The sequence below is a fragment of the Lampetra fluviatilis genome, chromosome 61 (genome assembly GCF_964198595.1).
Source record: "Lampetra fluviatilis chromosome 61, kcLamFluv1.1, whole genome shotgun sequence".
Taxonomy (NCBI): Eukaryota; Metazoa; Chordata; class Hyperoartia; order Petromyzontiformes; family Petromyzontidae; genus Lampetra; species Lampetra fluviatilis.
Window position 1 is genome coordinate 699,406 of NC_136335.1, and position 13,886 is coordinate 713,291.

Consider the following 13,886-nt stretch of genomic DNA (forward strand, 5'->3'; position numbering starts at 1 on the left):
TGAATTCATAGCAGCCAAATATTCAAAAACGCGTGATGTTGATTCTAAAATTGGACGTCCCCTTGAAAAATTCACGTGACCACGAGGAGAGAGAGAGAGACGTAAACTCCAAATATCCAGCAGGCGTCAAGGTCTGGATCGAACCCACGACATCCTGCATCCCGGGCGAGGTAGTTCTTCTTATCTCCTGGCATATTATATAGCGCCTGAACCAAGGCGCTTTACACTGAACAACTAAGTGTGGTACAAGATGGATGGAGAGATGAAACGAGATGAGGGGATGGGATATGCAGGTAGTCCCCGAGTTACAATGGTCCGACTTACGATATTTCGATCTTACGATGGCGATAGCGATACGACAAAATTTCCATCAACAACCTAACATCGTTCAAGTGTGCAGACGACGGACAGAATCTTGGTGAGTACAGTACAATATGATACATTACGATACGTTCAATGCATGGTGTGATACGTAGCTTTAGCGATTTCATTTTAAGGTTACCACGATACGATACGTTCAATGCATGTTAAACTTTTTATAGCAGATAAGATTGTTTCCTGAAAAAACTTTCTATTAAATTGTAGTTCATATAGGTAGGCTAAGATTTTACCTTGTTTTTTTTACTTTACTTTTTACTGTGCAATACAGTATTGTAATTAATAAATACATACAGTATATAGTTTATACAGTACAGTTCTGTAAATTGCTCTGTTTTGCTAAATTATCACCATTCTTTAAGACTCCTGGGTAGGCTATAGGCCATCTTCGACTTACGATATTTTCGACTTACGATGGGGTCGTCGTAACGCATCTCCATCGCAAGTAGAGGACTACCTGTATATAAAACGAGGTGGTGGTGACGATGCGTGGGATAAGCGAAGATGGCGATGAGACGAGAGGATTGATTGTCGGTGACCACGGGGAGTTGGGAAGGCGGCGTTGGTGCGAGTGGCGAGGGCTACGAGGGGAGGAGGAGGGGGTGGGCCAGAGAGAACGAGTGGGTTTCAGGAGCAGAGCGGAAGGTCGCGACAGAGAGGGTGATCATTTGAGGTGCGATGGCGGTTTGTTTATTCCAGTGAAGAGGGGCTCCCGTGGTACCCCCCCCCCAGCACACGGATGAGGTTGGTGTCCGGTTTCACGCTCGCGGCTCACGTGAACTCACGCGAGCGTCACCACGCTTTTGTGTGGTTTGCGCTTCCAGGAAACCGGCGAATTTGGCGAACCTGGCGCCTGGAACTCAGCCTCCGTTCCTCACCTACAACGGGGACGTGAAGACCGACACCAACAAGATCGAGGAGTTCCTGGAGGCCACGCTCAGCCCGCCCAAGTACGCACGCGGGGGGCACTTGCTGCGCCAAAGACAGAGATGCCCCGTGTAGCCTCGACAGACCGTGGGGGGCAAGTCAGCGAGTAGCACCTCAGAATCGTCAGAAATTATTTTCATCCTGAAGAAGCAAATTGTCATGCATGTCCAGTAGGTGGACAGGGTCAGAACGTGACAACAACATCCAGGGTCAGGGAACTCGCTCTGGACTGGATAATGATGGAGGAGGAGGAGGAAATTCAAACCCCCCCCCAACCCCGCCCACGAGAGATGTAACCGCTATCCACCAAAGACAAAGGTGTCGAAATGTAGCCTTAACAGACTGTTGGGGCAAGTGCTGTTCGCGAGCATCTCTGAAGGCCGGCATGGCACATGAGGGGGGGGGTGGGTGGCCAGCACCACACCCGTCCGCCTTTATCTCCCCATTTCCGATGTTTACCCACCGCACCAGGTACTCTCTTGAGGATGAGTCGATCTGGGGGTGGGGGGAGGCCTGTGACCGATTCAGATAATCGTCACCGGTGTTGGTGGCCGTGAGCGGGAATCTTAGCCAGGTCGCCGGGTTTCGTAGCACAGCACGGCGGTAACCGCTACAATACCGCTCCCCACACTGCCACACACACACACAGGCGGTTGGGGCAAGTGCTGTTAGCGAGCACCACTTTAAACGTTGCGCAACCTCGTTGCTGCTGAATCATTGCTGCTCCGTCTGGCTGCGAGGTTCCCTCGCCCGCAACTCCGGTGGGTTGAGCCGAAACGACAGAAAAATTGTTTTGGCTTCGACACACGCAGATTCGGCAAGTTCATCACGGAGTGGCTTAGAACCCACAAATAATTTTACGAACGGACGAATGACGTCTCCGCAGGTTCCCCAAGCTGGCGGCTAAGAACCCGGAGTCGAACACAGCTGGCAACGACATCTTCTCCAAGTTCTCGGCCTACGTGAAGAACACGAGCCCGGCCAGCAACGACGGTGAGTCCCATAAATTAATATCGGCAGTTGAAAATGCTCTGAACGCACGACGTTGATTCTAATTGTGGGAGGAATAACCGGAGAACCCGGAGAGAAATCCACGCTACCGTCGGGAGAGAGAGAAATGCGTCATGAGTCCTCCTTTGCCAGCACTAAAATATAATAAAAATATTTTTCCCCTTTTTTTCTGGCAACAAAATTGAAACCTTTGTACAATGAATCACGTCTGCATGAACCACAATACTTGTGGTCAGAATGCAAACAAAAAACACAGTCTGACAATAAATGCATTGTCCTTGAAACTGATTGGTCCACACCAGAGACAGCTTTCTTTTGAGTCTCGTCTCAAACGGTGCTAGGCCAGAGGACGCTAAAAGGTTTCAGTTTTGTTGCCAGAAAAAAGGGGAAAAACACATTCTTAGAGAGAAATGCGTCAGAGTTGTGATCGAACCCACGACCTCGTGTATACCAGGCGAAGTAGTTAACATCTCGCCAGCGTGGCGCCCCAAATAATAATAGTAGGGTGGTGACGTAGCCAGGTGGTTTGAATGCAGAGGTCGCTCCGATGTACTACTAAGATGGCATGGTAGTAACCATAATCATACCACTACCACTACACGCAGCCTGCTTCACTCACGGTGGATGTTAAAGATCCTGTGACGTCATTCGGAAAGAGTAGCCGGCAATTGTGAGTGCCGTCGGCATGGTCCGCCGCAAAGAGCCCTGAGGCTCGTTGAGACTTTCGCGGCTGAACAGGCGTAATGATAATCACATTTACCCCTCATCCCCAGCGACAAATACAGACATCCCACATTTAGCATTCGCAGGCTGCCCGGGGCAAGGGCTGTGAAGGCCGGCACGGCGCACCTGGGAATGGTGTGGGGGCCATCAGAACCATGATCAATATATTTAGTTATGCTGGAGGAGGAATCCGATGAGCTATTTACCTAAGTGACTTTACCGAAAAAACCTAAGAGTATGAATCCTTGCAGTCACGAAAGCTTCAAATCGAGAGCTATAAAGCTTTTTGCTCACAGATGTCCACACGTTCTCCAGTATACACGAGGGAGACCCATAGCCTTGCATGGAGACCCAAAGACTCGCGTAGAGACCCATAGTCTCGCATAGAGACCCATAGATGCACATAGAGACTCACAGTCTCACAGAGGACTGAGTTGTCATTAAATTGAGGTCTCAGGTGTAGCGAGTTGATTGTCTCTGCCCGGTCACCAGTGACTCCAATAGATACCCACAGATATTCGCATAGAGACCCCCGCAGATCTGCACAGACCACAGTGGCGTAGCTCCAGAGCGCGTGCGCCGGTCGCGGTTGCCGTGGGTGACGTCGGCACGCCGCCTCGTTGCAGCGCTGGAGATGGCGCTGCTGAAGTCTCTGAAGAAGCTGGACGACTTCATGAACACGCCGCTGCCCGACGAGGTGGACCAGAACGACGAGGACGACGACGACCTGGGGCAGTCCCAGCGCAAGTTCCTCGACGGGGACGACTTCACGCTGGCCGACTGCAACCTGCTGCCCAAGCTGCACATCGTCAAGGTGGGGAGGGGGCCCACTCACTCACTTGTACACACATTCACTCACTGATACACACACTCACTCACTGATACACACACACTGATACTCACAGTCACTCACTGATACACACACACTGATACTCACACACTCACTCACTGATACACACTGACACTCACTCACTGATACTCACTCACTGATACACACACTCACTCACTGATACACACACACTGATACTCACAGTCACTCACTGATACACACACACTGATACTCACACACTCACTCACTGATACTCACTCACTGATACTCACACACTCACTCACTGATACTCACACTCACTCACTCACTGATACTCACTCACTGATACACACTGACACTCACTCACTGATACACACTCACTCACTCACTGATACTCACTCACTCACTCACTGATACTCACTCACTGATACACACTGACACTCACTCACTGATACTCACACACTCACTCACTGATACTCACTCACTGATACACACACTCACTCACTGATACACACACACTGATACAGTCACTCACTGATACACACACACTGATACTCACACACTCACTCACTGATACTCACTCACTGATACTCACACTCACTCACTGATACTCACACTCACTCACTGATACACACTCACTGATACTCACTCACTGATACACACTCACTGATACTCACACTCACTCACTGATACACACACACTGATACTCACAGTCACTCACTGATACACACACACTGATACTCACAGTCACTCACTGATACACACACACTGATACTCACACACTCACTCACTGATACTCACTCACTGATACTCACACTCACTCACTGATACTCACACTCACTCACTGATACACACTCACTGATACACACTCACTGATACTCACACTCACTCACTGATACACACACTCACTCACTGATACACACTCACTCACTCACTGATACTCACTCACTGATACACACTGACACTCACTAACTGATACTCACACTCACTCACTGATACTCACACTCACTCACTGATACACACTCACTCACTCACTGATACTCACTCACTGATACACACTAACTGATACTCACACTCACTCACTGATACTCACACTCACTCACTGATACACACTCACTGATACTCACTAACTGATACTCACACTCACTCACTGATACTCACACTCACTCACTGATACTCACACTCACTCACTGATACTCACTCACTGATACACACTGACACTCACTACCTGATACTCACACTCACTCACTGATACTCACACTCACTCACTGATACACACTCACTCACTCACTGATACTCACTCACTGATACACACTAACTGATACTCACACTCACTCACTGATACTCACGCTCACTCACTGATACACACTCACTGATACTCACTAACTGATACTCACACTCACTCACTGATACTCACACTCACTCACTGATACTCACACTCACTCACTGATACACACTCACTGATACTCACTCACTGATACACACTCACTGATACTCACACTCACTCACTGATACACACACTCACTCACTGATACACACTCACTCACTCACTGATACTCACTCACTGATGCACACACACTGATACTCACTCACTGATACACACTCACTGATACACACACTCACTCACTGATACACACTCACTCACTCACTGATACTCACTCACTGATGCACACACACTGATACTCACTCACTGATACTCACTCACTGATACTCACACTCACTCACTGATACTCACACTCACTCACTGATACTCACACTCACTCACTGACACTCACTCACTGATGCACACACACTGATACTCACACTCACCCACTGATACACACTGACACTCACTCACTGATACTCACTCACTGATACACACACTCACTCACTGATACACACACACTGATACTCACAGTCACTCACTGATACACACACACTGATACTCACACACTCACTCACTGATACTCACTCACTGATACTCACACTCACTCACTGATACTCACACTCACTCACTCACTGATACTCACTCACTGATACACACTGACACTCACTCACTGATACACACTCACTCACTCACTGATACTCACACTCACTCACTGATACTCACTCACTCACTCACTGATACTCACTCACTGATACACACTGACACTCACTCACTGATACACACTCACTCACTCACTGATACTCACACTCACTCACTGATACTCACTCACTCACTCACTGATACTCACTCACTGATACACACTGACACTCACTCACTGATACACACTCACTCACTCATACTCACACACTCACTCACTGATACTCACTCACTGATACAGTCACTCACTGATACACACACACTGATACTCACACACTCACTCACTGATACTCACTCACTGATACACACACTCACTCACTGATACACACACACTGATACAGTCACTCACTGATACACACACACTGATACTCACTCACTGATACTCACACTCACTCACTGATACTCACACTCACTCACTGATACACACTCACTGATACTCACTCACTGATACACACTCACTGATACTCACACTCACTCACTGATACACACACACTGATACTCACAGTCACTCACTGATACACACACACTGATACTCACAGTCACTCACTGATACACACACACTGATACTCACACACTCACTCACTGATACTCACTCACTGATACTCACACTCACTCACTGATACTCACACTCACTCACTGATACACACTCACTGATACTCACTCACTGATACACACTCACTGATACACACTGACACTCACTCACTGATACACACTCACTCACTCACTGATACTCACACTCACTCACTGATACTCACTCACTCACTCACTGATACTCACTCACTGATACACACTGACACTCACTCACTGATACACACTCACTCACTCACTGATACTCACACTCACTCACTGATACTCACTCACTCACTCACTGATACTCACTCACTGATACACACTGACACTCACTCACTGATACACACTCACTCACTCACTGATACTCACACTCACTCACTGATACTCACTCACTCACTCACTGATACTCACTCACTGATACACACTGACACTCACTCACTGATACACACTCACTCACTCATACTCACACACTCACTCACTGATACTCACTCACTGATACAGTCACTCACTGATACACACACACTGATACTCACACACTCACTCACTGATACTCACTCACTGATACACACACTCACTCACTGATACACACACACTGATACAGTCACTCACTGATACACACACACTGATACTCACTCACTGATACTCACACTCACTCACTGATACTCACACTCACTCACTGATACACACTCACTGATACTCACTCACTGATACACACTCACTGATACTCACACTCACTCACTGATACACACACACTGATACTCACAGTCACTCACTGATACACACACACTGATACTCACAGTCACTCACTGATACACACACACTGATACTCACACACTCACTCACTGATACTCACTCACTGATACTCACACTCACTCACTGATACTCACACTCACTCACTGATACACACTCACTGATACTCACTCACTGATACACACTCACTGATACTCACACTCACTCACTGATACACACACTCACTCACTGATACACACTCACTCACTCACTGATACTCACTCACTGATACACACTAACTGATACTCACACTCACTCACTGATACTCACACTCACTCACTGATACTCACACTCACTGATACACACTCACTGATACTCACTAACTGATACTCACACTCACTCACTGATACTCACACTCACTCACTGATACTCACACTCACTCACTGATACTCACTCACTGATACACACTCACTGATACTCACACTCACTCACTGATACACACACTCACTCACTGATACACACTCACTCACTCACTGATACTCACTCACTGATGCACACACACTGATACTCACTCACTGATACTCACTCACTGATACACACTCACTGATACTCACACTCACTCACTGATACTCACACTCACTCACTGACACTCACTCACTGATGCACACACACTGATACTCACACTCACCCACTGATACTCACACACTCACTCACTGACATTCACTCACTGATACACACACTCAATCACTGCTGCTCACACTCACTCACTGATACAAACGCTCACTCGCTGATACACACACTCACTCACTGATACAAATGCTCACTCACTGACACTCACTGATTAAAGTTATAATAATACAAAATGAAACAATTCCAATAGGAAAGTCATAGGACTTTTCAAATCGCAAAAATCACAGCCTTTGCGATTTGCTAATCGCTTTGTTTGAAATTGCGATTTCGATTTGAAATCGATTAATCGTTCAGCCCTAGTGGCCGGCACCACTCCCGGCCACCTTTATCTCCCTAGTGACGATGTTTACACACCGCACCAGGTACTCATTTGAGGCCGAGTCGACCTAGGGGAGGGCCCAGGACCGGATCAGAACAGCCAGCTAGACGCCCGCACCACCACCCACCCCCGCCGCAAACCACATTGCTCACCACATCGCTCACCACATCGCTCACCACATTGCTCACCACATCGCTCACCACATCGCTCACCACATCGCTCACCACATCGCTCACCACATTGCTCACCACATTGCTCACCACATCGCTCACCACATCGCTCACCACATCGCTCACCACATCGCTCACCACATCGCTCACCACATCGCTCACCACATCGCCCATTGCTCACCACATCGCTCACCACATCGCTCACCACATCGCTCACCACATTGCCCATCGCTCTCCAGCAGCAGCGAGACCGACAGTCCTACTGCTGCTGCCACTGCTGCTACTGCTGCTACTGCCGCCGCTGCCACTGCTGCTACTGCTGCTGCTATTGCTGCTACTGCTGCTACTGCTGCTGCTACTGCTGCTGCTATTGCTGCTGCTGCCCCACTGATTCACTGCACCCCCACGTTTGTTGATCGCGTGCCGACTTTGTTCATCTGTCCTGTCGGGCGGAGGAGAGGGGGTGTACGCCACGCACTTAACCAAAGTGGCGATCTGACCCTAAAATCAATTACGAATCGTCAACGGGTGGTCATCCGTGTGTGTGTGTGTGCCAGCGAGCGGGGAGGGGGATAGGGGGAGTTTATTGAATGGGGTCAGTTTGCGTAAGGCGCGTGTGTGCGTGGGCTGATGTGCGCTATTGTGAACAGGTTGCGCGCGTACTTGCGGGTGTTTGTCTTTGTGGGCGAGTGGGCGGATGTTATGGTTGGTGACTGTTTCAGCCGGGCGGCTAAAACACCAGCAAGTTGGCACAGTAGGGGGCACAGGTGGTGCATCGGCCAGGCACGTGCTGGGTCTGTCCCGTGACCTCTTGGCGGCGTGCGTCCGACACTTTCACGTGGCCTTAAAGTGCACCTGGCCTGGCACGAGCGCCGTGGTGACGTCACCGCCACCTGGTGGGGAATGGCGGTTGTTGTTGTTGTGTGCGAGCTGTCACAGTCGGGGGCACAGCTGGTGCATCTGCCCCCCATCTCAGTCGGTCAAAGCGCACGGCACCTGGGTCTGTCCCGAGTTCAATTCCGGCTCTCGGCCAACACCAGTGACGATTATCTGAACCAGTCCGGATCCTACTCTGGATCAACTCGATCTCAAATGACTGCCCGGTGCGGTGTGTTGTCAATATCGCCGTGAGAGATACAAAGGCGGCCAAGCTTGGTGCTGGCCACCACGCTTGGCGCACGCGACCGCTCCCCACATTGCCAACACAAACGCATACAAACACCATCATCACACAGTCATAAAACAACCAACCCACCCACTTTCTTACTTGCTCAGACGCCCACACAAAGACACCCCCCCCTCCCACAATGCACTCACAAAATACACACACGCGCCTTGACGTGTGGCTCCGCGAGCCCCGCGCGCGCGTGCACCGCGCGTGGTGGCCGTGACTCCGTGCCTGGCTGAAAGGAAGCGACGACTTCATTACCTCCCTTCGTGCTGCGTGGGGGCGGCTGCGCCTACCACGGGGTGGAAACCCCCCCCCCCTCTTTCCCTCGCTTCCTTCCGTGACGTTCGCTTCGACGCCTGCCGGTCGCTCGACTTTGCCGGGAGTCGTCGGCGTGGCCACGCAAGCCGCCGATGCCGCTGCGTGCGTGGGGGGCGGTGTGAGCCCAGGTGATGTTTGTCCAGAGCCCCAAGGATCTCGTCGCCAAAGTTAGGGGTGGAAATGACTCGCCCAGTCACCAACTAACTGGTAGAGATTTGTAAGCTCTCGGCACCAAGCGTAGACTCCCCTGTGTTCTACTCACGGCCTTCATAGGTGCTGCTACTCACTAACAACCTTCATAGGTGCTGCTGCTCGCTAACGGACCTCGCCCCAACAGTGTTAACGGCTGTACTGGGGGATCTCTGTGCATTTTTAGTGTATTTGGCTTCTGCTATAAATTCCCACGTGACGATGAGCCGCTTCGTTGAACTATCAGGTCGCTTCTGGTAAAAATACAAACAGTTCATCGTGTTCAGTTTCGCTAGCAAGTATGTAAGCGTTGCGTGGCTAACGCTGACATGTCCGTCTCTCCGTCCCGGCAGGTCGTGTGCAAGAAGTACCGCGGCTTCTCGATTCCGCGGGAGCTCACGGGCTACTGGCGATACCTGGACAGCGCCTACGCTCGCGAAGAGTTTGCCAACACCTGTCCTGCCGACAAGGAGATCGAAATCGCTTACATGGCGGTCGCCAGACCTCTCAAATGAGCATCTTTCTCTCGCCTCTCTCTCTCTCTGTTTCTCTCCTCTCTGCCTCTTCTCTCTCTCTCTCTGTCTCTCCTTTCTCTCTCTCTGTCTCTCTCTCACTCTCTCTTTCTCTTCCTGACGCGCGCACACGCTCACGCTAGGGATGTTGTTGTTATCACGGTGGCCGCGGTGGCGAGACGTTAACTCCTGCGCCTGGTGTATGTAGGATGTCGTGGGTTCGACCCTGACCCCCTGGCACCTGCTGTATATCTGGAGTTTGCGTGTCTCACCTTTCTCTCTCCACGTGGTCGCGTGGAATTTTCTCTGAGTCTTCCGGTTTTTCCCCTCCACATTTAGAGTCAACATCGCGCGTTCTAGAGTATTTTGCCACTGCTATACATTCCACACGATGATGTAGAGTGGTTGAGCGGCTTGAAGAAGAGCTCCATCGCTCAGCGCGGCCCTACCTGGTCAAAATAAAAAATAGTTCATTATTTTTGTTTATCAAGTGAGAGCATCGCAGTGGGTGGGGGGGGGGGGGCGTCAACCCCCGATTTACGTAAAACTTCCGGAGGATTTTGGCTACTTTTAGAACCCTTGGCTCTACTTGGAATGATGGGATCTAGATGATCAATACTCCGGCGGTGGCAGCGGCGATTGATCTGAATCAAAATCAGAATGTTTATTTACACTGCAGGAGGTGGAAATCCGATGAGCTATGAAGCTCTTTCTCGCAGATGTCCAGTGTGGGGGCCACGGTATGAGAGCGTTACGACAACGAATAATACAACAGCACGGTGGGAGTGCAAGTTGTTGGCAAGGTAAACAAATCGCTTAAATCAACAAACGATCTCAAAAACATGACGGGGAGTGCTAAGTCGAGGAATGGGTAATCAAGTCACTATGATAAAATCATTGATGATTACATCCATCCTATCAGTTCGATTTATCGAGCCTGGTCAACAACAACCACGACAAAAAGCCTGCGTGTTATATTAACAACAAATGGCCCCACACCAACATAGCACACGGAGCAGTAGTCCCTCAATCAAATTGCACTTTCACCTTTAACGTTCGGTCGATCGTGCCTCTCTCTCTATCGTGCATACGAATCGTCGGGGACCATAAATGTGTCTCGCGTAAAAACCAGCGTCACGTGACCACGCAAACAATCGGAACAGAAGTCGGAGCATCATTACGCGAACAGAAATTATGTTTAAAAAATAGTCGCTCGCCCGAAATGTTTAATTCTTAAACTCATCCCTAACGCACGCACACTCGCAGTGTCCGTGCGTGCGCGTGTGCGCGTGTCCGTGTGCGTGAATCTCACAAGGTGCCTGCATATTTACCACGCTTGGCCACACTCAAATATCCACGACCGTCGTGAAAGGCCAATTAAAAGTTGTTTTTGTTAATCATTGTTATTCTCGTTACCATTGCCATCGTATTCCGCTACGGTCTTCGCCATCTGTTACCCCTCGTCGCGATTGACACGTTGCTAGCGGGTCCATAGGGGGGGTGGTGGGGGGGGTGCGTCGCGCGGCCCTGTTAGCGTGCGACGGACTGCGATTTCGTCGCGACGATCCTTCCCCACAGGCGTTTGCGTGCAACTTGCGTCGCTCCCCCACGTGTGCGCGTGCCGCGTGTGTGCGCGTGCCGCGTGTGTGCGCGTGCCGCGTGTGTGCGCGCGTGCTGCGTGTGTGCGCGTGCCGCGTGTGTGCGCGCGTGCCGCGTGTGCGCGCGTGCCACGTGTGTGCGTGCCACATGTGTTTGCGTGCCACGTCTGGGCGTGCCACGCAACCTGCCCTCTGCGACCCGGGACGTCCGCACGGAGATGCCGGCCGTCGATTGTAGAATCTTCGTGGATTTCGAGAGCGGCTCGCCCCGGCGCATGCGGACAAGGCGGTTGCGGGCGACGGCACGAGATTCGTAGTGGAATTGGGGTTGGGGGCCCGCCCAACGCAAATTAAGTGTCGTTCACAACCCGCGGCTCGCCGCCACCGCTGAATCTCTCTCTCTCGCACCCTCCGCCGCCATCGGTGGCGAGTTGAGCCGCTACGGCGGGAGGAGAGCGCTCATCGTCTTCCGTGTCGGGCGGTCGGAGGGTTCACCACGACGACGACGACGCAGAGTTGGTCGTATCGTTCCGCCCGGTGGCCTTGATCGCCCGCGGCTTGAAACACGGACGATGAGTCGGAATCTTGGGGCCGCCGCGGGGAGGAAGGAAAGGAAAAAAAAACCTCCGAACCAAGTTTTTCGAATCGCAAATCGCAGCCGTTGCACGCCAACAGCTCTCGAAATCGAAAGCCGCGGTTTTTGTTGTTCTTGTTGCTGCGTCGTGAATGGGGAATGGCGCTGATGGCGGCAATGGCTGTGCCCGGCAGATGACGCGGGGGGCTTTGACGAGAGAGGAGAAAGGACGACTCAGAATTATGAATATTAAACTTGTTACGCTTTGCATTATCGTTCCTCTTGTCGTCAAATCCCTGTTCATATATGTTATGGTGCAACATAGTGTTATTAGAGGCAGAGTACTACATAGACTGCATAGGAATAACAAACTATTATGTTAAGGATCTCCCCCCCCCCCCGCGTGTTTATCTCGGCGCGGTTGTAAGCGGCTGTACCCAGCGGCGCGTGGTCGTGACATCATCATCATCAGCTCCGAGGGGTGCGGTAATCGATCAGGTGCCCCCCCCCCCATCCTCAATATTCGATTTGTTTTCCCGCACGACCAAACCTCGAGGTCACTGCGTATCGCGGCCTCAGCCGCATCGTCGTCACGCTCGCGGGTTCCCCAACGCACGACGTAGAACAGGAGTCGTGCTAAGATGTTCAAACGCCAAATAGAAACCTCGTGCGAGGAATGGAGTTTCTGCATTAAGCACACGCAGTGCCTGTGGTGAGCGTACAGACACACACGTGGCTCTGATGCTGACGTGTGGTGCGTCGTCTTTGACACCGATTGGCCTACAGCAGAGACGGCGGCTGCCTTCATGAAGACCGAGTCTCTTTAGGGGGATGGAGGTCCCGTTCTGGTCTCTCCGACGTTTAACGGCGTCTGGGGGGCGGCTCCGGTTTGTCCTCGTGGTTCTTGACAATATCTCGTCGTGGGATGGCGGCTGTCAAGGGGGGGGGGCCCTCCAACTCGTAGCTTTGGCCACCTGGGGGGGGGGGGGGGGCACGCTCGTCCCGCCGCTACTGGATACTGCACCGCGCGTGTCCGTGAATGATGTCGTCGCTTCCGTTCATTCAGCCAAGCACCCCCCCGCCCCCCACTGTGTTCTGCGTGGGGGGTGGCTGGGTCTACCACGGGGGGGCAACCCT

At 51.2% G+C, this 13,886-nt stretch overlaps 1 protein-coding gene across 1 annotated transcript in view; it reads left to right on the forward strand.

Moving 5' to 3' along the window:
• LOC144951204 (chloride intracellular channel protein 5-like) overlaps positions 1-13,017 on the forward strand; it is a 44,140-nt gene extending 31,123 nt beyond the window's left edge. The window contains exons 3-6 of the mRNA XM_078881349.1: positions 1,203-1,328; positions 2,192-2,298; positions 3,666-3,853; positions 10,419-13,017. Coding sequence (XP_078737475.1) covers positions 1,203-1,328; positions 2,192-2,298; positions 3,666-3,853; positions 10,419-10,580 — 583 coding nt within the window. The 3' untranslated portion in view covers positions 10,581-13,017. The remainder of the gene's footprint in view (positions 1-1,202; positions 1,329-2,191; positions 2,299-3,665; positions 3,854-10,418) is intronic.
• The last annotated feature ends 869 nt before the right edge of the window (positions 13,018-13,886 follow it).